General features: G+C 36.3%; 2 protein-coding genes across 7 annotated transcripts in view; one reads left to right on the forward strand and one right to left on the reverse strand.

Moving 5' to 3' along the window:
• The window catches only part of rngtt (RNA guanylyltransferase and 5'-phosphatase), a 232015-nt gene extending 230507 nt beyond the window's left edge, over window positions 1-1508 (reverse strand). The window contains exon 1 of one of the 5 annotated variants that reach the window (XR_015848263.1): window positions 720-1197. Coding sequence is in view for 3 of the 5 variants with exons in the window: in XM_088324942.1 (XP_088181068.1) it covers window positions 720-783 (64 nt within the window). In the remaining 2 variants the exon portion in view is untranslated. Of the gene's footprint in view, window positions 1-719; window positions 1218-1429 lie in introns of those variants that run through there. The other 4 variants (XM_088324944.1, XM_088324943.1, XM_088324942.1 and 1 more) reach the window with 4 other exon arrangements.
• On the forward strand, window positions 725-22104 carry laptm4a (lysosomal protein transmembrane 4 alpha). Of its 2 annotated transcripts, none has more exons than XM_088324948.1 (7): window positions 725-968; window positions 6304-6424; window positions 8960-9036; window positions 10520-10642; window positions 13175-13270; window positions 15577-15675; window positions 21522-22104. In XM_088324948.1, the coding sequence occupies exons 2-7, from the start codon at window positions 6319-6321 to the stop codon at window positions 21594-21596; spliced, it is 576 nt and encodes a 191-aa protein (XP_088181074.1). In that variant the 5' UTR covers window positions 725-968; window positions 6304-6318; the 3' UTR covers window positions 21597-22104. The 2 variants fall into 2 exon arrangements, with proteins under 2 accessions (XP_088181074.1, XP_088181073.1); XM_088324947.1 differs by lacking the exon at window positions 725-968 and adding an exon at window positions 3621-3872.
• The last annotated feature ends 3120 nt before the right edge of the window (window positions 22105-25224 follow it).

The raw sequence follows: 25224 nt of genomic DNA on the forward strand, positions 1-25224 counted from the left end.
GGTTGGCAAATCCACAGATCAAAAGCACCTGCTACAACCCTTATTTTGGATCATTTCTTCAGTTGAAATGAACAAGCATAGCCTATTGCACATGGTTTGATGTTAAAATGTATATAATTGCAAGGGATCAAGGGGGTAAAATTCGCTATTTTGAAGACGTGATGACACTATGATACAGTCAATAAATCAATGCTAATTCTTCCATGTTTTACTGCTAATCTGTTATGTTTCTATAGATTAAATTCGTTGTTTATTTAAGTACATTATCTAATAAAACACGCGCTAATCAAAACGGTGCGCATGCGCAGACTCGGTTTGTTTTGACACGTGAGAGATGCAACCGTTCGTCTTCCTCATGGCTGCTAGTAAACTATCCTTATAAAACAGAAAAACACCGACAGAAATAAATGAGCTTATAATATATCAATGGAAGCAGTTTTTAAAAGATGTGTTACCTAAAACAAACTGAAATAAAACCGTTAAAAGCCCATTGTAAACGCAACATACGCGCTAAGGTTAGCATGCTGTGATGCTAACAAGCAGCGACTCGTAGTTTATTCTATTTAATTGTACAATTAATGTTTCGGTTTTAATGCAAATTGAAATCTAATTTTCAGAGTGAAAACCTATATGATGTTTAGTGACATATATGTTGCTACGAATGACGCGTAGTGCAGATTTTAAGCAATATGATTGGAGCTCTGCTCTCTCTCTCTTACCTGCTACTGGTTGTCCTCTTCTGGGACAATTCCGCCATCGGGGAGGTGGTCCCGTGTTTGACATGTTTCGGTTCCGAACGTTTGTAAAATGTCTCTCACAATAATCCAAATCGTCTGCGAGGTGATAATCACCTTAATCCACGGTTTGAGGTCAACCCAGGCACCGAAGATTTGAAGGCCTATTTGCCTTTACGAGCTCATTGAAGAATATAGTTCGAATTTACGTCCAGTGGACAATTCTTTTGACAGGTGATCAAACAGTTACTCATACGTCTTAATTAGTATCAATTTAACAAATATAACATCCTTGCAAACATAAACATGGTAAGAAAGGCGGTAAAATAAACAAGCTATACTTCTCATTCATGTTCCATTCGGCAATGTTGCGTTCATGTGTATCTCGGAAGATTCCATTTCACCGCAGTGTGGATAATTTGCATGAGTGCGCGGTAATGCCTTCACACAATATTATATAAAATATATGTAATCTGTCCAATATGCATTCGGCAAACGATGTTACAAAGGTTACGTATGTTTTTACGTATGCTTCTGTTTTTATAGTCTGGCTTTCTAAACGCGTCATTTGTATGTTTCTTGCATTTTACCCTCCTATGGTCCTTCAGGTCCAAATCACCCGCTATTGCGTTGTTAAAAACCGAGAAAGAGTTCCCTAAATTATGTTTCATTTAACTTTCAATGTTATAACTCACCCTAGATTGGTTCCAACCAGGGACGATTTTAAATTCGGAGCTTTGGTGGCGCTGAGCAGCCAGGTCAGGCGTGGGAAAACTAGGGCCCGCCAAACAAAAAAATGTAAAAATTAAATTTGGTCAAGTAAAGTGAAGTCGTAATAGTAATAAAAACATATTGTTGTTTTTGTGCCAACTTTGTCCATATTGCCCCTTTGTACGGATACAGAATAAATACTAAAAAAAAAAAAAAATACTGCAAAACTAAATATCAAATTTAATGCTTAAAAATAATTCATTCTGATAAGAAAGAAATACTATAAAAATACTGCAAAATTACTCTTGCAGTAATGCTGTGATACAAAAAAATACTATTACCGAAATATTTCATTTCATATTACCGAAATATTACAACAGAAATACTACAAAATGGAACTACAGTAATATTAAAATATCTATATCTATCTACCCTGGTCATATCCCTCGAGAGGGGTGACCGACAGCAAGATAAACACATACAAAAACAAAGACAATTAAAAAAAAGGGAAAAAGAGGCAAAAATATTGTGGAAGTAAAGCGACTGAGTGGAAGAAAGAGGAGATCGGAAGGATGATGACTAAAAGGAAGGTTGATGTGTTAGCCCTCAGTGAAACAAAGATATTAAAATATACTAAAGAAATACTACAAATATTATAGTACAGTATGGTAATGCTACAAAAATGCCACTACAGTTACACTATAATATAAAAATACTACATAAATATTACGACAGAAATAATACTAAATTCAAATACAGCAATACTACAAAAATACTACTGATACATCACAAAAATTATACTATGTAAATACATTCAAGTCAAGTCATGTTTATTTGTATAGCCCTTAATCACAAATAGTCTCAAAGGGCTGCACAGACCACAAACTATTGTAAACTACGGACTATTATTATCACACCATCCTCTGATCTGAAACCTACATGAGGGCAAGGAAAAACTCCAAAACCTCAAAATTCCCAATTACCAACCCTCACATTAACTTTATACCAATATGCCCAGACAACAAGTCGCAGTTACTCACCTACCCTTTGGCCGGGGTCCCACCCATCCTCCGGTGAGACCCATGTGCGAAATGACCAACACACGATTAAAGGGTACATCATTATTTATTTTCGCACTGACGCGAAAGAGGGCGCCATTTCAATCTTGTCGTGTTGTGCAGAAAAATGGCCACAGCGTCCCTAGCATACGTCACCTGCGCAAACGCCACCAACACGACCCTGTGTCTCATTTTCGGGTAATGTATTAGAACCGCAAACAAAGTGCACTTGCACCCCTATAGAAATCACTTATGTCCGTTTTGCTCATGGTCCCAACTGTAGAAATGTTTTATTGACATTTCCTTATAAGATGTATTTTTAAAAGTACAAAATGGTCATTAAACGAGTACACAACGAGGGATAAATAACTCTGTTTTCTAGGTATTGTTTTAAAATATGAGATTGAAGAGTAAGATACAGTGTGTAATATTTGACCACTAGATTAAACTGAATAGTGTTGTGCAACCGAAGACAAGTGCTTAATCAATTCAAGTCAAGTAGCATTTTTTTGTATAATCCTTAATCACGAAATTTCTCAAAATGCCGCACAAGTTATAATTATGCCATTCCCTGATCTTAAACCAATGCACAAGGAAGAATAAGAACTATGGAGACTCAAAGAGACCAAACATTATTTCCCCTTACTTTTTTGATTAGGGAAAAGAAAGACGAAAGAGGGGAAAAGAGAAAAACATGAAAAAAACTATTTTGAAAAAGAAACTGAAAAGGAAAAAAGGGAAAAAAGAAAATAAAAGGAATAGGGGGGAAAGGAAATACAAATATAAAAAAAAATCAAGAGAGGGTGGAAAAAAGCCTGGAAAAGAGGAAAAAGGAAGAAAGGGTAAAAACCAAAATTTTACTCAACTAAATGTAACAGAGTAAATCTAATTATTTATTACCCACCTCTGGTTGTGTGGTTGATTTGGTTAATAAGATAAACCTGTTTTCACAAATCATCTCTCTTTTTATTCTCTTGTCTTGCTGTAGGTGTGGCGTTTAGTTTGTAACAGTAATTGACTGTTTATAAGGGCATTGTAATCCCAAACATGGGTAGAAAATAGCTTGACTTTGCTATGCTTCGATAGCGTTGCTAGATGTTATGGCCCTGCTGGCGTTCCATACTTACTTTCTCATTCGCCTGTTTGTTTTCATCCTGAGAGACGTGAAAGTGCGACTCGCCCAAAAAAGACGCTTTCGCCGTTTTACTTCTAGATTTTTTTATTTTTATACTCATCAGCGGACGTTCTATAGATACCACAAGGGGTGATGCAGCACTTTAAACTCGGTCGAGAAAAAATATACAGCACTAGGTGCTGCGGATGTTGCCACGTTCGGACGGGGACGATTATCCTCGGAACATGGTACACGGTATGTCATAAAATCGGTTCCGATCGATTTAAAGATCGTCATAAAACCATTTTGTCCCCTTTAGCTGTAATTGTAACAAATATTATGTGAATACAAGTTGACTGATGTTTTGATTTTGCGTCCCAACCATCAAGCCAATCGCCTGATAGCTGTCAATGCTAATTCAACCATATGGCTCTCAGTTTCAACGAACGTTTAGTTGTTGTTTTCTAAATTATGTGGATATACATAACACCCAAAAACCCATATTCATCGCAAAAGGCTAACATTTGGCCATAGGCGTAACCAGCCCGTTTTAGGAGAGTGCTCAAGCACTCCCAAATTCAACCCAAGCACCCCTCAAAATTATATTTTCAAAACTCCTTCCTTAATAATGGACAGGATAGGCTTAAATATGATGTAAAACGCAAGATAAAACAAAATCAAATTGTGAACAACGCAGCATTGGAAATACTCCACTGCCTTAAAATGGCTCCGTCCATTTGATACCTTGAACCAATTATTATGTATTTTCTTCTCACCAGTTGACCACATTACAGTATCATCACATATTGTTGGACCATTTTCTATTAAAAAAAAACTTATGAATTGATACTGATTTTAGGATATTGAATTATTTTCTCCTTGGTAATAAAACAATGTGTGTTTAAAAACACGGATGTATATTATTCATTTATTATTTTATTTGTATTCGGGGTGTCCAAACTTTTGAGAAAGCGGGCCAGATTTGGTAAAACGAAAATATATGCGGCTCAACTGTTTAAACAGCTTCCAGTTGCTTCACCTTTCCACAGCAGTCGTTTCCAGTAAGCTTTTTGTAGTCAGCATGTTTTGTTTTGCTGAGCCTCTTGATATTATATTTTTTCAAAACGGCTAGTCTTTTGGTTCTCAAGTATTGGAGTGGGTCCTGCCGGGTGGGCGTGAGGCTCCGTCAAAGAGTCACGTTTGACCTTGGTGAACTTTTTTCCTTTTTTTTTTTTAACTTTCCAAAGAATCAAGTGAAATTGCACCTCCACTACACAAGGGAGCAGTGATTCTCTCATTCGCTGTGATTTTAAATTGGACCTCCACATTGTGCATAGAGCACAGAGTTTAAGCATTTCTTATGAAGTATAGACACAAAGTAGAGCAGACACTTAAGTGACCCCCATGAAAAAAATAATTAACCTGGATGAAGAGACAGTAGTGCTTGGAGAAGAGTTGATTAAGTCAATAGTGCAATGACAAATAGTGCAATGAACAATTAAATGAAACAACATATTCCCAAAACAAATTCAAGAAATAAAATATGAATACTCGCATACATAAACAACATATATATATATATATATATATATATATATATATATATATATATATATAGGGCAGCACGGCGGCGCAGTGGTTAGCGCGTGTGCGGCACAGTTCTGAGGTCGTGGGAACCTCCTGAGTGGGTTCAAATCCAGCTCCCGGCCTTACTGTGCGGAGTTTGTATGTTCTCCCCGTGCTTGCGTGGGTCTCCTCCGGGCACTCCGGTTTCCTCCCACATTCCAAAAACATGCATTTCAGGTGAATTGGCCGGTCCAAATTGTCCCTAGGTGTGACTGAGCGAGTGAGTTGTCTGTCCCCGTGTGCCCTGCGATTGGCTGGCAACCAGTCCAGGGTGTCCCCTGCCCACTGCCCGATGATTGCTGGGATGGGCTCCAGCATCCCCGCGACCCTACTGAGGATAAGCGGTGCAGCTGATGAGATGAGATATATATATATATATATATATATATATATATATATATATATATATGTATGTATGTATGTATGGGCAGCACGGCGATGCAGTGGTTAGCGCGTGTGCGGCACAGTTCTGAGGTCGTGGGAACCTCCTGCGTGGGTTCAAATCCAGCTCCCGGCCTTAATGTGCGGAGTTTGTATGTTCTCCCTGTGCTTGCGTGGGTTTCCTCCCACATTCCAAAGACATGCATTTCAGGTGAATTGGCCCGTCCAAATTGTCCCTAGTGACTGAGCGAGTGGGTTGTCTGTCCCCATGTGCCCTGCGATTGGCTGGCAACCAGTTCAGGGTGTTCCCTGCCCACTGCCCGATGATTGCTGGGATGGGCTCCAGCACCCCGCGACCCTAATGAGGATAAGCGGTGCAGCTGATGATATATATATATATATACATATATATATATATATATATATATATATATATATATATATATATATATCATCATTCTTGTGTGCATGTTTAGTGGCTCTGGGAAAGAAATTTCCTCTTAGCTTGTTAATCCCTGTTTTAAGGGACGTGATAAATCAGTCATGATTTAGCAATATTAACATACATGTTGTGCATGTGAGAAAAACTATTCTGTGATTTTTGTCAAAGTTATGAAGAGTCCTTGATGTAGTTGCATGAATTTTATTTTTCATAGAGATGTGTATTCCTCTTCATCAGGTCATCAACTTGTTGATGGGAATCCTGCTCACAGTTGCAGCGACTCATCCGGAGAGCGTCCCCTCAGTCAACTTACAGTATGCAATTATTGATCATTACTTAACATCTGACAGGATGTCAGGTAGGTGACGTGCAATTAGTTGGGATATTTCGAAAGCTATAGAACACTTCTGATTCGTTTTCCAAAAAAGGATTATTGTGGTACAAAAATGTTGCATGCTCTGTTATCTTTCAACAAATCAACCAGTGTTAAGGACCGTCTTTACTCTTACACAGTGTTGGGCATGTGACTTTGAAAAATAAATTTGTTATAGTCACTCACTACTTTTTCCAAAAAGTGACTGAGTTAGTAACTAAATTACTTTATAGTAAAAGTAACTAGTTACCAGGGGAAATTACTACTTCCATTAATTTAAAAGAAAGGGTTGTATGTTATAACATTTTAAATATTCTGAGCAAATACGAAACACCCCGTTTACTTGTAGGGATAGGAATTCCGGCTATTTATATGGATCCGGCTTTTTCAGTTTGTCTCGCTAAAAAGAGCCCATCTCTTTCAGGTCCCAAACGGCTCTTAAGGTTGTTTTTGTTGCTTTAATCAGAACATTGCTAATTAGTATGTAACATTATGCACTAATTGACTTAAACAGGGGGGGGGAGAGAAAGCACTTAACAATGTATTTCACTACATCCATTCGGACACACACTCACGCACCAATAGTGGCATCAGCCATGCAAGCGCCTACCTGCTGATCTGAGGCATAATGGATTCACAGATTGGGAAAAAAAGAAAAACAAGGAAAAATACAATAACAAAGAGAGAGATAAAAAAGAAAATTTAACACACTTTACAATTTTATATAAAAACATTAACACCAAAAAACGCAGAAAATATAATTAGATATTTATATATAAATATACGACAAAAAGATAGAATACAAAGCAATTTTAACCTTTAAAAGCTCAACACATTAAAAGTCAACAACACAAAATGCCCCAAACATGCATATTTCCTAATTATATGAGAAAAAAGACATTTCGGGGGGAACCAGTTATTGTTCGGCGGGAAACCTGATCCCTTTGCTGACTTCCAAGAGCTCATAGAAACGTTTCGTTCTTGAACAACACAAGTCCGTTGCAACTTCATTCACAAATTTGCCTTTTCTTTCAACGTATTAGTAAATATAGTATTCGTAATGGCTATCTCATTAAATGGTAGTTGCTTTTTTGAAAGGTGACCTGACCTGAAAGACGTGACGTAAACAACTCAGAAGAAAGTGGAAAGCAGCATACGTCGCTGTTGCCATTCTGGAACCGAAGTAACGTACTGTTTTTGACCGCCAGTAACGGTAACAGCGTTGTAACGGCAGAAAAAATAATTAGATTACCCTGTTGCTGAAGAAATAGCTCTGTTACGTATTGGCATTGTTTATAACAGCGTTACTCCCAACACTTCAAACAAAAAAAACAAAATACTAATCGCATCACGTCATGAACACAATTTATGAGAAATACCTAGAATATGACAATATTACAACTTTTCTTAATTTTAAGGATTTGGAAAAATAACTATCAATAGGGTGAATTTTGTACCCATTTATGCATCTCAGAGTTAAGATGCTTTTGCACTTGTTATTGTATATTTTCTGACTAAATTTCTCACCAGAGTGGATAAATGACAATTTTATTCTTGTTATCAGATTTAATTATAAATTATAGTAAGATGTATTTAAAGTCGGGCGACAACTCAAAATGACAATATACACACACACACACATACATATATATATATATATATATATATGTGTGAAACAAGGGAGGGAGTTTAAGAGCTTTTGCTGATTATTAATAACAACACAACTGTCAGAATGCTGGATTAGGAAGCTAGTAAGAAGTGCTTACTCTAATAACTAACAACTTGTGATTCGGCATGAGCTACAAACACACACACATATATATATATATATATATATATATATATTTGCAAAACGTATGCATCTAAATTTTATGTATTAAGTAACCTATTAATTAACTTACTATGTTATAACTTTTTTTCAATACGTTTATTGAGCTATATTTATTGTTTTAACAATAATAAAAATTGATCAAATTCTAGATCACTATCAGAATCTCAAAAGAAAGGACACTTGTTACAGTTTGAAAATGATAACTTTCTTTAACTGATGAACAAATTGATATTATAATGATGTAATACATGACAATGAGTTCTTAGCCTTGGCTTTGGCCTATTTTTTTGTAAATTACGGGTGATTTGTCAAAGCCCAAATGTGTAACAGTTGACCACTAGATGGCACTGTGTTGTCTGGTGCAAGCGAGGGCCAGGACCACAGAGCACAGCGTGGCGGATGGATGCCAGTTAAAAATGGCGAGGACCTAAGTGCGGATTCCCCTGTGTAAAAGAAATATACATTTCTCGAACTATAATTATCTTGTGATTGGTGCTGGACTTCTTCCTTTTAAAGGTACTGGGAAAATTTGAAAAATGGCCTTAAAAGTGCTTGAAAGTGCTTGAAAAAGCCATGAAAAATATGTACAAACCCCAATTATTATAAAAATAATATAAATTAACTACTTTAGCTCAATAAAAAGTGTATCAAGCATGCACCCAAATATTATTTCACTTGTCTCTATCCAGGTAACGCCGGTGCTGGATTGGCCATTTCTCTTCTGATGGTTACTATCAGCGCTACGTTGCTCTATGGCGCTATCACGGTGAGTGCATATTAATTCTGCTGCCTAAAATCAATTGCAAAAAAAAAAAAAAATCATTCACCTGTATTAAACTTTTAGACCCAACTTTATGATCTGTCTTCATCTCACTGGCCCGCCTGATGGCTACACTATTTTAATGGCATTTGGATGGAGCTGTTTGTATGTGCAAAGCTTGTGCATGATCTCAAATGTGACAGCTTCGGCATCTGGTTCATTAACTACTCCTATTTTTTGTTTCAATGATTACCCTGCAGTAGGGTGTTGATAAAGTCTGTGTTATTAAAGGAACTGCTGAGTGATGCCTCACCTCAATTAACGATCATTTAATAAACTTCATTGGAAAGTGACTCATCTAAACCAGTGTTTCCCAACCTTTTTGGAGACCAGGCACAATTCTTTTTATTAAAATATCTAGAGGCTCATCTTCCGTCGAAAATGCTTCAAAATTAATTACCGGAACCAGTTTCTTTTTTTTATTATCTTAAAACATTATGTTGCCAAAATTGACAGTATAAAGCTTTTCTTGTCAATTGTGGCCACTGTTGCTCAGATTAATCTTTTTGGATTTTACCATTTTCAACTTGTTTTGCTGTTTTTACTTGTTTTTAGAACATAAAACATTAGTAAACATGAAAAAAATTGATCTTAAAAAAAAAGGTTGAAGTTCCAAATACCCCCCACGCCCCATTTTAACCTGTGAAACTAAAAAAAATAGCAAAAATCATCGGTTTGTCGAATATGTTTTTCTACTATGTTCTAACTTTTTATTACATTTTCTTGTAAAATAAGAAAGAAGTTTTTTTTATTTTTATGGCAACTAAAAAGGGACATTGTGTATTCATTAGGAACTCCTAGTAGTAAAAACGTAATTCATTAAAAAATAATAATAATAAATACATAAAATTATCTATAAGCAAAAATACATGAGCAATCATAAATGTGCATTTTTTCATGCTTGTGGGTCAACAAACTTATTATTTTACATGGCATTAAGCTTACCCTGAGGGTGCAATAGTGTACGTTGCAATAGTTTACAGTTGCAATGTACAGTGACATCTAGTGGTCAAATACTACTAAGTGTCCCTCAAAAGGCTTCATTTAACAAAATGAGTTATTTAATATATTTTCCCATGCTACTTCTCGAGCAAATAATTAGTACATGAAAAAATGTAATCTGCTGCCACCTACTGATATGGATAAATGTTACAATTACTAATCAATGGAATACAGCAAAGATACTGAGCGTGGGTATGTTTCTTTTCTTTTTTTTTTTTTTGATAAAATGAAAGTGGCCAAGTTCCTGCAGCAGACTAGAAAATGTCTCACGCCACATTAGTGTGAAAAACTGGTTAAAAAAAATTGATCCCAACTGCTAAAATTATACAGTTTTTCAAATAATCAGCATGTATTTTTGAGGTTAGGACTAATAGTGAAGGAGAGCTTTTTAAATTTCCTCAAATTCCTCCTCTTCTTTTGTCCCCAGCATCGTTGTGGGCTACTTATCCCGTTCTTCTGCTACCAGATGTTTGACTTCGCTTTGAGCTGTCTTGTGGCCTGTAGTTCTCTCACCTACCTGCCTAGAATACAAGAGTACCTGGACCAGCTGGTGAGTAAAGGTCGACAGATTATCTGTCAGGCTTACTATAGGATATCAGTATCGACCTTTTTATTAATTTGACGAGCTGATTATTAAGCCTAATGCAGCCAAGACTCTCTCTCTTTTGCTCCTCCTCCTCCCACCTGTTACCCACCCTCCGCCCTCTGATTGGATAAGCAAGCTTGTGGTGGAGAGAGCAGCAGCTCAGCTAACTTGTCCCGACATGCCCGTGTCCAGGATAGAAAGGCGTGCTTGTGATAGTGTAAAAAATGTACTTAGTTTGTTTTAGAGAGGATTGTTCAGATGGAGAACGATAAATGAGCTCTTATAACATTAATTAGCCAATCAAGCACAGTGTTCTCATTCGCCCGCGTCTCCGTGTCCTAGACGCATCATTTTTGCTGGGGACGCATAGTGTCGAATCAACGTGCGTCCCCGGGACGCAACTTTTTTTGACACAAAATTGTCATTATTACCCGATTACTTTTTTTTTTTAACAAAGATTTATCGCACTCCAAACTTTTCGGCAGATCCGCCATTGTTGTTTTGGTTTCGCGGTTCGAGATTTCGTCTGCACGCCGATCTCGGCAAACGAGATCTCGTTGCTTCGAGATTACGTAATTGTTGTGGTGCTTGTCGTCGAGTGAAGATTAAGTGTGCCTCAGAAAAAACAGTATTAGGTAAAAATCAACACAAAATTGGTCATTTATCAGTGTCAGTAATAAGTCGTAATATAATGCAGAGAGTGATAACAACGGCAATAATTCTGGCGTGTGTTGAAGCGAACGATTCGACGAAAGAAAATAAACAAAAGAATACTCCTAGCAAGAAAATGGACTCAATTATATTCCTGGTTACGCTATGAGGAGGATGATAACGGAGGAGGCTACATGTTCTGTGATGTGTGTACCCAGCATGACAAAAAAACTGGATTACATAAATAATTTTGCAATACGAAATTTCAGAAGAGCACATTCGATCGGCACCACGACAATGAAAACCACAAATTAGCTATGGAAATTCCGTTGCTGCAATTGGTCCTTGAGAAGGCATTACAACTGTGGCGGGACAGCAAACCACAAAGAATATATGAACTTAAAATCTGAAGTGATAACTGCCTTGTATTAACAATTAACTGTGATGATTAAAACTGCATGAATATATAGACTAATATTTCAGCAATATTATTTTGTATAATGTACAATATTTTTTGGGACTGAAAACTCTTGAAGTGATAACTGATTTGTATTACAATTTAACTGATGATTAAAACTGAATGAAAACATCGAATCATATTTGAGCAAGATTATTTTGTATAATGTACAATATTGTGAACTGAAAAATCTGAAGTGATAACTGCTTTGTATTACCAATTAACTGTGATGATTAAAACTGCATGAAAATATAGATTAATATAATTATTTCAGCAATATTATTTTGTATGATGTACAATATTGTTGTGAACTGAAAACTCTTGAAGTGATAACTGATTTGTATTATCAATAAACGGTGATGATTAAAACTGAATGAATATATATATATTTATATTATATATATTTGTCGCCGATTTACAATTTCAACCTCGATAACACTATATTTTGGGGACTCATAGATCTCGGTTGGGACCCATAGATTTTTGAACATGCGAGTCCCTGGGACCCGTCACTTTTCAGAGGTAAAATGAACACTGCAAGCATGTCTGTTTATGATTGAGAGAGAGCATAAAAAGCACACTAAAGCTATATTTAAAGTGATGAGCTCATTACGTTAGTTTGTCAATCTGGCTCTGATTCAGGAGGGCCCACTCTTTAATTTGCGAGCTCCATTTATAATTCTGTTGCTCTATTTTGTTTTAAGTTTATTTGAGTCATGTCAGTTGTATTGTATTTTATTTATGTAGGTTATAGTAAAAGTTTCAGGTAGCTATTTCAGTTTGTATGCACCTTCATACTGGTTACAGCTATGCCTAATTTTAGTTAGTTAGTTTTTTGTTTAAGTGAAAGATTAGTCATGTTTATTGTGTTGAAATTCTATTTCTTTACTGTAAAACGTTTCGTAAAGCTATTAAAGTTTTATTTCAATTTAGAATTAAAAAATCCTTGTTTGTTTTTGCATTAAGAAATATTTCTTGTGCCAATTGTTAACTTCTACAGCAAATGAATATCGGCTCAGAATATCGTTTTTCGCCCCCCCCCCTTTAACACTAATAATCGGTACTGGCCCTGAAAAACCCTTATCATTTGTTCCCTACTGGTGAGTCTGTGAGATGTTCCATGGGGTTCAGCTTATATGAGACAAGAATGAAGGATATCCTAACCTGACCTGTTTATAGCCATACCACCCTGAGAACGCCCGATCTCAGGAAGCTAAGCAGGGCCGGTCCTGGTTAGTACTCGGGTAGGAGACCGCCAGGGAATACCAGTACCAATCGGTCTTTTGGCACACGCTCTGCTGCGACAGCACTGACAATACCCACCCGGTGCAGTCAGTGAAAATGAATGGAAATATTATAATTATTCTTAATAATGCTTTTTTTCCCAGCCGGATTTCCCTTACAAGGATAACCTCCTGTCTCTGGATCCTCGGTTCCTGTTTTTCTTTGTACTGGTCCTGTTCACCTTCCTCATTGTTCTCAAGGTAAATGGGCCTTCAACCATTCTTCTATCCATTCATTTTCTTACTCCTTACCCTAAACATAAAAATGAATAATAAGTCTAAATAAATAGGAGGGCGCAGTAAGTAAATCAATAAATGAAAGAAAAACAAACAAATAAATAACTGCAAAAAATACTAAAAACAGAAAAAAGTAAATGAACGATATTTAAAAAGAAAAGGAGAAAATAATTAACAAAAAAATATGGGTGAATTACAGCGGGATTAATAAATAAATGACAGTAAATAAATTGGAAAAAAATAAATAATTGATAGATAAGTAAAAGGAGAAAGAAAACAATACATACATGGAGAGAATTTGAGGGAAATGAATGAATGAATAAATAAATAACAATAATTGAGTAGATTAAAAAACAGTAAAACAAAACTAAATTAGGGATATTGCCAAATAATTAACTAAAAGGATCAAAGAAAAAACTGCGATTGGCTGGCAACCAGTTCAGGGTGTCCCCTGCCCACACCCCGACGATTGCTAGGATGGGCTCCAGCACCCCCGCGACCCTACTGAGGATAAGCGGTGCAGCTATGAGAATGAGATCAAAGAAAAAAGAAAAAAATGAGCATCACAACTAGTTACCTTTCCCTATCTGTGACCAAAATTCAATTAAAAATATGTCCAAAAAAAGTAAAACCAAAAGGCACACACACTAGTTTGTAAATAAAAAAAGATGTGGGAAAAGAGGCACAGAGTTACAATTTGAGGAGCAGTGACACACATTTTATAATATATATATATATATATATATATATATATATATATATATATATATATATATATATATATATATATGTGTGTGTGTGTGTGTATATAGTATTAACACTTTTTTTTCTTTAGGGCATATTTTTAGAAACAATATCACCAATCCACATCTAAACAGAGGAATTCAGATTTGCAATTATTTTTAACACAGAATGGTTTATACAAATTAATACACGATTGAATCCATCCTAAATGATGAAAAAAGGATATGATTTGTTAATACTGAGTGACTTGGAATGAGGAGAGCACATTTTCTTTAAGCTCCATTTTATATATATATATATATATATATATATATATATATATATATATATACACACACACAGTGTTTGAAAAAACGTCTGCCCGGACCCCCGTGGCGTGCATCTTTTACGTCGGGCGTACAACTTTCACAACGACGCTGCCCGGGTGGCCGACAACTTTTTCAAGGAAAAAAAAAGATTTCTTTTCAAATCAAACATTTTGCTTTATTCCGATTTCGAAATATTCGTTCGGTTTGGGAATTTCGGTTTGTTTAGCAATTTGCCTACTAGGCAGCCGATCAGAAGACATCGAATAACTTCGTGCTTCCGGACTTTCCCGAGCGTTATAAGGTCGGGCATTTGCATATAATTTTCCAAAGTTGTTAAGGATATGTCAGTATGCAGTTTCCTTATGCGTGAGAAGAAAAGCAGGGCATTGTGGTTCAGCCTTTAAGCATATTTATTCCTCAACAGCAAGCAAAACAAGAACATGGCTCCATTCAATACAACATGGCAATCAACAATGGCAAAACGAAATATGGTCCGTGTGTAATGACGTCACACAATGGAAAACGTCTTACTGCAATATCATGAGAAAGAGCGCTATTAAATTGACAAATCTTAACAAAAGTAGACGCAGAGAGAACACAAGAAAAATGGATAAGTGGTTAGTAATAAAGCCAAAACCTCAGCCCCAGAAAAAATATTCAAAAGAAGCTCAAATTTATGACGCTGCAAAACGTAAACGTACATTAAAAGCATCGTGGAAAGAGGAGTTCACGTGGCTTGTAGCAGACGACGCAAAGCAAACATTGCATGAATGAAGATGAGTAAATACAGGTACATACTGATGGCAGATGGAAAACAGCGATGTCATATACATGCAATTAATGTTATAAGTAGATTTATAATAAACTTAATTTTAAAGTGTTCTGTTATATATTTTGATTATCAATCCTTAATACTTTGCAACAATGGTTTTTTTTGCCATTAGTCGTTTCATATACATGCAATTAATGTTATAAGTAGATTTATAATAAACTTAATTTTAAAGTGTTCTGTTATATATTTTGATTATCAATCCTTAATACTTTGCAACAATGGTTTTTTTTTGCCATTAGTCGTTTTATTGTGTTTCAAGTTGTGACAAAATGGGGCAGGCAACTTTATGGCTGGGCAGGCAACTTTTCAGAGTTGTCTGCCCTAGTGTCCGGTAACTTTTTGTCACTGGTTTCAGACACTGATATATATCTTTTTCTTCCCCACAGGTATATCTGATGAACTGCGTTTGGAACTGCTACAAGTACATCAACAATAGGAACAGGTCAGACGTCGCTGTCTTCCTCTCTTTAGAGAATGCACCTCAGGTTGGTGAACGACTTCAGAGGACAGCTTTGCTTCAATACTTGCTCCAAAATCACTCTGATAATAAATCAGCTTGCAGTAAACTGAAAAGCATCATATGTCATTATTAACATGGTGACCTGAATCAATATATTTGCTCAACACGGACATTTGACTTTGCGGTTTCATAATTACTAATGAGATTAATGATCAACATTAGATTATACAATTCATAGCCAACATCACACATGATGTCACAGTCCCAACTGGAGGCAAAAAGGAACTTTTGCTAGTTCGAAGACGGAGGAAAAGAACACTGTCGTAGCTGCTAGTTCTCGTCATTGTGTACCAGAATCGGAGCAAAAATTAGTGGTTATTCTTTGTAAATTGGAATTTTACAGGATTCCTGCGGAGGCTCTAGATCAGAGAAAAAGAAGAGACAAGATCTGTACAGGTTCTTGAAATTCTTGAAATTGCTTACATTTTAATGTTGAGTTTTTAAGGTTTGAAAAGTGCTTGAATTATAGGTGAAGTGCTTGTAAGTGCTGGACATTGTTGATTTTTTTCTTGGGTTAGGTTAAGGAACTGGAAAGGGCTAGAGTTAGGAGCTAGGGTTTGGGCTTCAAATAAGGGTTTCAAACATATTTGTTCCAAAATAGTATAGGAGATAGTTTTAGAAATTAAGGTGTTAGCTGCTTATTGGGGTATTAAACTGACTTTCGGGTCTGATATAGGGTTGGGACTAGGGTTTACAGCTAGAGTTAGGTGTATGTTTAGGGTTATTAACTTGGGTTTGAGCTCCATCTTAGGGTTCTAAATTGATTGTAGGGTTGCAGAATAGGTTTAGAGCTAGGGTTGCAATTCGAAACGGGGTTATGGCTAGGAACTAAGGTTTGAGCTCCATGTTAGGATTCTACACTGAATGTAGGGTTCCAAAATAGGTTTAGAGCTATATTTAAATTTTGAAACAAAGTTAGGGCTAGGTTTATAGCTAGGGTTAGATTAAGAGCTAGGGTTAGCCTTGTAAGTTAGGGTTTTAAACCGATTTTAGGGTTCTAAAGTAAGGTTAGGGCTAGAGTTGGGGTTTAAAACTAAGGTTTAGAATCTCATTCTTTTCATTAGCGTTAGATTTTTTTTCTTTTATGGGACTGGAAAAATAGAAAATTGGCTTAGAAAGTCTTAAAAAGTGCTTGAAGTTGGCCATGAAAAGGGTGTACAATCCCTGAAGGCAGTTGTGCATTAAGAGAAAACATTAAATCTAAACACTCATGTCAAGTCATTTTTATTTGTATGGCCCTTAATCACAAGGAGTCTCAAAGGGCTGATCGAAGATGCTCGGGTTTAGAGAGCAGAATTCATATCAGATAAGAAAAAATAAACATTTATGATTGTTACTACCGAGTCTCTATTACTTTTTATGTAGGCAAAGTATCTTGTTATTTAATTAATTTCAGCTAACTGTTAGCGTGTAGCCCATATGCCAACGTTAGCCTTGTAAATTTAAAAAATGCATGCATTGCACACAATTGTTGGGCATACAAAAAAAAAATGAATAAAATTAATAAAAAAAACAATTAATACATTAATAATTAAATTTATCAATAAATTACTTTGACTGTATGCCCAGCGATTATTTGTAATGCGTTTCTTTTTTTTTTCGACCCAAGCCTTTAGACGACACGCTTACAGTTCGCTGGAGCTAAGGAAAGACAAAATATTTTGCCAATATGATAAGAAAATTGACTCAAGGGCAACAATCATAAACATTTACCATTTTATTGCAATGGGACGGCCGGCGTCCCTCTTTGACAAGCGCTATTAAAATCGCTGTACTCTGCAACCATTATAAAATTGAATCAAAGTAGTTCTCCAAAACACCCACAAGGTGGCAACAACTTTCCACAATAGTAACTTACAGGTGTCATGTGTCGTAATAGACCTATCACAGACAAGAAATGACACAGAAGTTGCATACATAATAGGTAATGTTTTTTGTAAGATATTTTGTTATCAGTAACTAATAAAAAACACATTTGAATACTTTGAACATTATTCTATTTGTTTTAATTGTCAAAGGTGCAATTTAATTGGGGTACTGATGGGTCATGTATGATGTGGGTCTTCGTCCCCAGCAATTGTTTCACCATCTACCACACAGGCCCATAAAATGCCTGGTCTTAGTGAAAAATACTTGACAATTAATGGACATTATAAGTCCGTTTTTTGTTTTGTTTTTCATTTTAAACCCCTATTACATTGTATTAACACATATTTATGGTAAATATTGCCAGATATTGAAAGTTTGGGTTGTTCTGAAAAAAGAGCCAAAAAGTAATCACTCATAACATGATTTCTGACTCTTTCAAGGCCAAAATAACAAAAATAAATTCAAGATGGCCTAGAAGATACCTGATCAGTAAAGGGGTAATTTATTTTACATGAAATGAAGTGTGCACTGCGAACCCGAGCATTTTTGATGAGTGCCTTGCTTTAATGCACAACTCTCTTCTATTTCTTTGATCAGGAGAAACTTCAATTTACGATTACTTAAGTTTTTTTCTTGGATTCTGGCTCGCAGACACGCAACATGACGACAACTAGTAGCGACGACGGTGTTCTTTTCCAATGTCTTTTAACCAGTGCAAGTACTCTTTTGCCTCCAAGCCCTGCCCACCGGCCATACGGCCATAACGGAGATGGTATAGTAAGTGCAGGTCGCTCAACTGAGCGATTGAGGCAACAGTGAACCGAGGAGAAGTCACAGCCCATGTAGGCTTTTCAAAATGCAGCAATGAGAGAGATGGAAAGTGCAAATTCTGGCAAGCAATATTTAGATAAGGCAGAAAAATATGTTTGAAGTGATGGCATCAAGGACTGCAACAATTTATTGTTTTGACATTATAATGTATTTTTTCTTGATTAATAAGACAAACTATTATTATTGTAATCAATGTATTTTATATCTGAACATCCATTCAAAAAACCGGTCCCTTCTTAAGGTTTCTTCATTCACCTCATGTTGAGGTTTTTGAGTAGGTAGGTAGGTTTTAGATCAGGGGATGGTGTAGTAATAGTCTGTAGTTTGCAATAATCTGTTGCCTGTGCAGCCCTTTGAGACTCCTTGTGATAAAGGGCTATACAAAAAAACGTTACTTGACTTTACTTTACAATAATTTAGAGGTTGGTTTGACGGGTTTGACAGTGTTATTAAACTATATTCTTTACTATTCCGAAAAAATCAAGTGCGGCAGTAGCTCAGGAGGTTGAGCGCTCGTCTTGGGATCAAGGGATCGCAGTTCAAATCCCGGCTTGTCCGTGTTACATGTCGAAGTGTCCTTGGGTAATACACTGAACCCCTAATACCCCCAATAAGCAGGTTAGCGTTTTACATAGCTGCAATACAAGGCCGCTATTGGGAAATGTGAAGCACACTGTAAAGCGCTATGGGAAGTCATTGACTTGAAAAGCGCTATATAAAAGCAGATCATTTCAGATCATTTCAAAAGCTCTATATAAATGCAGATCATTTCATTTCAAGTATTAAAAACTACTATGGCAAAAAATGAGAAATTGTGCTGTAAAAAAATGTTTTTGTGTACGTTCATCTAAAGTTTCAGTAACTACAGTGAGTACTACTTATGTCAGCCATGTCCAAAGTCTGGCCGGAGCGCCTGTTAAGGTCCATGATCACATTTTTACTGGCCCGCGGCCTCTGTCATAAATTTGTAATAATATGTGGCCCGGCAGTAATTTTGACTGCGGTTAAAAAAGAATCACCAATTTACCAGATGATTGCAGTTGTCCTTTGGCTACCTTGCCTTTCTTTGAGAATTTTAGCCCACCCCAATTTCAACATGGGAACTGTAAATAAAAAAGGGTTAGTTGAATGAGGGCCAGCGTTTCCAGGGCAAGTGAACATTTTTCACCAAAATCTGAAACGACTGCGTCTGCCGAACTTGCCCAGAAGGTCTCCGGTTCGAGATCGGGTGGAAACATTTGCTGGCCTGGACACGTATGGGCGCCACCAAGCTGTACTTCCCCAAAACACTACTTGCCCCAAGTGGTTAAGGTATCCAGCCAGCCAGCCAGCCATAATATCAAGAGGCACTGCCAGACAAAACATGCTGACAAGCGAACTGGAAATGAACGCTGGAAAAGGTGAAACAACTGGAAAGGGCACAGCTGTGCTTTTCACTTGACCCTGCAAGTCAATTGAAAATGCTACAAAGGCGAGCTACGAGGTCACAACGCTGATTGCTAAGCACTGCAAACCTTTCACAGAGGTGATTTTATTAAATACTGTTCAAAGAATGCCAGGCTGAATTTTACCAAATATGGCCTGCTTTATGAAACGTTTGGACACCCCTGGCTTATTGTAAAGTATCTGTTTACGTATCTTTAACAGTCTCTCGATCTCATACCTGTCAACCTCAGCCTGTTGCCCAAATTATTAATGATGGCAAATCCTCCTGCTTGAGCAATAATAAACCTCTCAAACACAAAATGACACCTACTCACAGCTAGACCGACTATGTAGAATAGCGTGACCATTAAGAAAGCCAATTTTTTGTCATTTTATTTTGAGGATTAGAAATAAACAACAAAGGTGCTTAGCTCAGTAGCGTAGATGGTAAGGCGCCCACTCCGAGACTGGGAGGTCGCTGGTTCAAGCCTCGGCCGAGTCATACCTAAGACTTACAACATTGGTACTCATTGCCTCCCTGCTTGGCGCTGGGCATTAAGGGTTGGAATTGGGGTGTTTGGTCACCTAATGACTCCCAAGACAGCAGTTGGGTCTAAAATGGCGGCGCCCTGTTTGGCTGCGGCTGCATCGGCTTGTTACAGTTTAACTGTACGGGTCAGATGTATCGACATTTCGTTTTGTGTGCATTGTTACAAAGAATGACAATAAAAGTAAATTCTATTCTATTATATTCTAATGTACCCCTTATCCGTCTAACAAATAGAGTCCAATAAAACCTCTGAAAAGGTATAGTAAACTAAATCACATTATCACGGTTAGTTTGATATGTGTGGCGTTTTGTTTTCTTCTCTTTTTATGTCGGTTTACCTTTTTCCAGCCACCTGCTTGGTATGTGACGCTGTCCCTTTAAAGGGGTTGGGGATTGGACAGCACAATGGCTCCCACTCAAGGGACACCGAAAAGAAAAAAAGCAAGTGAGGGACCTCGAGAAATGCGCGTATTTATTTGGAGGGGATTTACGTTACTAGGCTCCAATGTAGCCTAATGTAGCGGCGTAAGAGTACTGTTTCTTCTTCGCAAAACAACTCGAGTAAAAGTAAAAGGTAAATTGATTTACAAAGTATAAAACGTCCCAAAACCTATTCAAGAAAATGTAACTGAGTGAATTTAACTCGTTACTACCCACCTCTGATGATGAATACATTAGCAAAATTGCTTTACTGTATTTATCCATCCATCCATCCATTATCTGCACCGTTTATCCTCAGTAGGGTCGCAGGGGTGTTGGAGCCCATCCCAGCTATCTGCGGGCAGTGAGCAGGGGACACCCTGAAGTTGTTGCCAGCCAATCGCAGGGCACACAGAGGCAGACAACTCACTCGCTCATTCACACCTAGGGACAATTCTGGACCGGCCAATTAACCTGACATGCATGTTTTTGGAATGTGGGAGAAAACCGGAGTGCCCGGAGGAAACCCACGCAAGCACGGGGTGAACATGCAAACTCCGCACAGGAAGGCTGGTAGTTGGATTTGAACCCATGACCTCAGAACTGTGCCACACACGCGCGCTAACCACTGCTCTGCCGTGCCGCCTACTGTATATATGTTATTTCTTAAAAAGTGACACGTTTCGATTGTCTTTTTTTCTTTCTATGTCCCACAGTCGGATCTTCCCACCTACGAGATGGCAGTTAATATGCCCGACAAGGACCCTCCTCCACCCTATATGCCTTCTTAGATAACAAGCCCAAAGTGGACAGCACCCACAGCCAAATTCCATTTCTACATTCCCCCCACTGTCCCACTCCGCCTTTTATCTACTGTATAGATTTGGTGCAAAATACGACAGAGAAAAAATCCAGAGCGAAGGACGCCAGCCTTTTTATTTTAATCGAATGCAGTCAACAATCCAGCAATCCACTTTTTGTAAAATTTTTTGATATTTTTAAGAATTAACAGTGTGTTTTGGGCAGTACTACTTTTTTGAGGGGAGGGATGAGGGGGGTGTTAACGTGGTTTGCCACCAGCTCTGTTGTTTACATCACACTATGGCGCCAGCTAGTTTTTCCAGCTGTGTACAAGGAGGGAGCCAGAAAGAACGCTGCTTTTGCCACCAGCCTGACATCAAATCGTCCGTTGTAAAACATTTGTTGTTGCATGCCCTTCTGTGTCTTAACTGAGTTTCTTTTTCCCCGTCTCAGTATACCCACCTTATTATATTGGAGTTCAATAAAGAGATGATACCATTATTGACATTTTATTTGTGTTATGCACAGGCGTAACCAGCCCCAAAATACATAATTATCAGAATACTTCTTAAATAGAAATGCTAAGAATCAACTGGACTGAACCATTTCTAGGCAGTGTAATAAATATGATACTGCGTTGTTCACATTTTTTTGTTTTCTTTTTTTACCTTTTTTTTTTCTCTAGCGTTTTTCATCATATTCGAACCTATCCTATCCATTATTAAGGTAAACAGAGTGAATACGCCCAAATTCAACCCAAGCACCTACAAAAATTATAGTATAGTTAAAATTGTTTTCCTTAGTAAAGGAGAGGATAGGCTTAGATATAATGGTAAATGATCTGCACTTTATATAACGATTTAAGTCACTCCCAAAGCACTTTACAATGTGCATCACTTTTACCCATTCACATACACTCAGACACCGATCGTGGCGACAGCTATGTAAGGTGACTACTTGCCAAAAATATGAACAACACAGCGTCAGAAATACTCAACTGCCTTGAAATGGTTCAGTCCATTTGAGTCCTAGCTACCTTCTCACCCCCCTCCCCGCTCTCCTTTCGCTCAGCGAGTGTCACTTGTAGCATAGCGGCGGAGTCTATGAAGGCTCCAGTCCATTACAGTGAGCCTATGTTATTATGGAAGCCCAAGAGTGCCATACTTAAATTGAAAAAAGGTACAATGAATAAAAAACGCCTTGAAACAAACAATTGACAAAAATTGCCTTTTAGAATAAAAAGCCTCTAGAAAAATATTTTAATTAAAATGTTATCATTGAATTTTACATGTTATATCACTTTAAGTGAAATTAAAAAAAAAACAAAATGTTAACAAGCCAGACACTTTGGGAGCTCAGCACCCCAAAAGCATCTAAAATTGCCCCTTGGTTTATGGCAGAATCAAACCCACACCCCTTACTTTTCATGTTGGACCAAAACTGCCAAAATTAAAAATAAAGACAAGTAAAGTACACAAAAGTGAAAATAAAATGCTAAAATTATAGTCAATAAACGAGTAAAACTATCAATGAAAATAAAAATAGCAAAAATTCGAAATCTAATTAGAAATACATACTGTACATAATCCAATTAAAACCAAGTAAATAAAAACTCTGCTCCCCCGTCTATTTCGTGCTGCATACATGATGTCAGTGTGGAATGTTATTCAAGATAAGGGATGCTCATAGTTGTTTTGAATTATTATATTACCGGTAATTGACCGATAAGTGCATGGATAGATTATCTCTGACTGGCATATGCTGTTGTCTGACTGCAGTACACAGAACATTTTTATTTACTGATTGATTTTTAAGTGCATTCGTCTGTTTTTACACATTTATTACTCCTTTATTTTTTATTTTTACATTTATCGATAGATAGGTAGATACTTTATTCATCCCCGTAGGGAAATTCACACTTCCAGCAGTACCCTTGTGTTGAAAATAAAATAAAAGAAATGGAATGTGTCATAATAGTCTGTAATAATAGTTTGCAATAGTATTTGATCTGTGTAGCACATTGAGACTCCTGTGACCAAGGGCTATACAAACAAGCATGACCTGACTTGACCGACTTGAATACATAAATCCCCAATATAACGTGTTGATATAGAGTATTTAAATAGTGCTGCATAAAATACGCGCTGTAAAAAAAAATAGGGTAATATGCGAATGTGGGGGGGGGGTGTTAATGTGGTCTTTTACTCCCCCGGGTCGAGTTAAAGAGCCTCGTGGCATGAGGAAGAAATGATCTCCTCAGTCTGTCCGTAGAACAAGACTGTGACAGCAGTCTGTCACTAAAGCTGCTCTTCCGTTTGGAGATGATGCTTTGTAGTGGATGTGATGAATTGTCCATGATTGACCGCAGCTTTTTCAGTGCCCGTCTCTCAGCTACAGTTGTCAGGCTGTCCAGCTCTGTGCCCACAACAGAGCCCGCTTTTTTATAATTTCATTTATAATTTTATTTATATATTGTTAGATTTGTGTGCATTTTAAATAGAATAGAATAGAACAGAATGCAAAAAAAATATTTGATCGTATTTGCTTTATTTTAATGTGAATATGTTACTGACTGATATTAAAATGCATTTGTCTATTTTTGTGTTTGGTTCCACATTTTTATATTCATTTGTTTATTTTGAATTACTCTTTTAGGTTTTTTCCCATTTTTACATTTATACTTTTATGTATATATTTACAGTGTGTATACAGTATATAATTTTTTTATTTACATTTATTTACATAAATACTGAGTTATTATTGCTATTTTTTTAATTTATTGCTGATTGGAATTGAATTGCATTTGTGTATTTTTGTATTTCTGTCCACGTTTTTGTATTTATTATTATATTTTGAATTTTCTTTGTTTAGTTTTCTATTTGTATTTACATTTTGTTACTTTCTTAGATATATTGTTATATGTTGTGCTTTTGTGTTTTATTTCTTAATTATTTGTCTATATTTGCCTTATTTTAATTCGAATATATGTCCGATTGATATCTAAATGTGTATTTTTGTGTTTAGTTCCACATTTGTATGCCCAATTTTATATTTTTTTTCAATTTATTTTTTATTTATTTTACATTTAATTTATATATGTGCAGTATATATACAGCATATATTTTTTTTATTTACATATATTTATTATTGCTTGTTTTTTTTAATCACTGATTGAAATTCAACTACATTTGTGTATTTTTGTCTTTTGTTCCACATTTGTATATTAATTTTTATATTTTTAATTTATTTGTTTCGTTTTTTCGTTTTTTTACATTTATACTTTCAATGATACATGTAAAGTATATTATATGTATTTTTTTTAATTTACATGTATATGTAATTACTGAAATATTATTGCTTTGTGTTTTATTTATTTATTACTGAAATTGAAATGTATTTGTGTATTTTTGTATTTCCACCGTTTTGTATTCATAACTATTTTTAGAATTTACTTTGATTAGTTTTCTATTTGATTTTACAGTTCTTCATACTTTCATTTATATGTTTACAAATATTTAATAATCTATAGTAATAATTTATTTGTCTTGAATTTCTAAATCAATATTTTATATTAACTTTATTTAGATTTATGCACATAAATACTAAACTCACCAAACA

This window comes from Urocampus carinirostris, chromosome 20, assembly GCF_059441175.1.
Source record: "Urocampus carinirostris isolate Australia breed hairy pipefish chromosome 20, RoL_Ucar_1.0, whole genome shotgun sequence".
Classification (NCBI taxonomy): Eukaryota; Metazoa; Chordata; class Actinopteri; order Syngnathiformes; family Syngnathidae; genus Urocampus; species Urocampus carinirostris.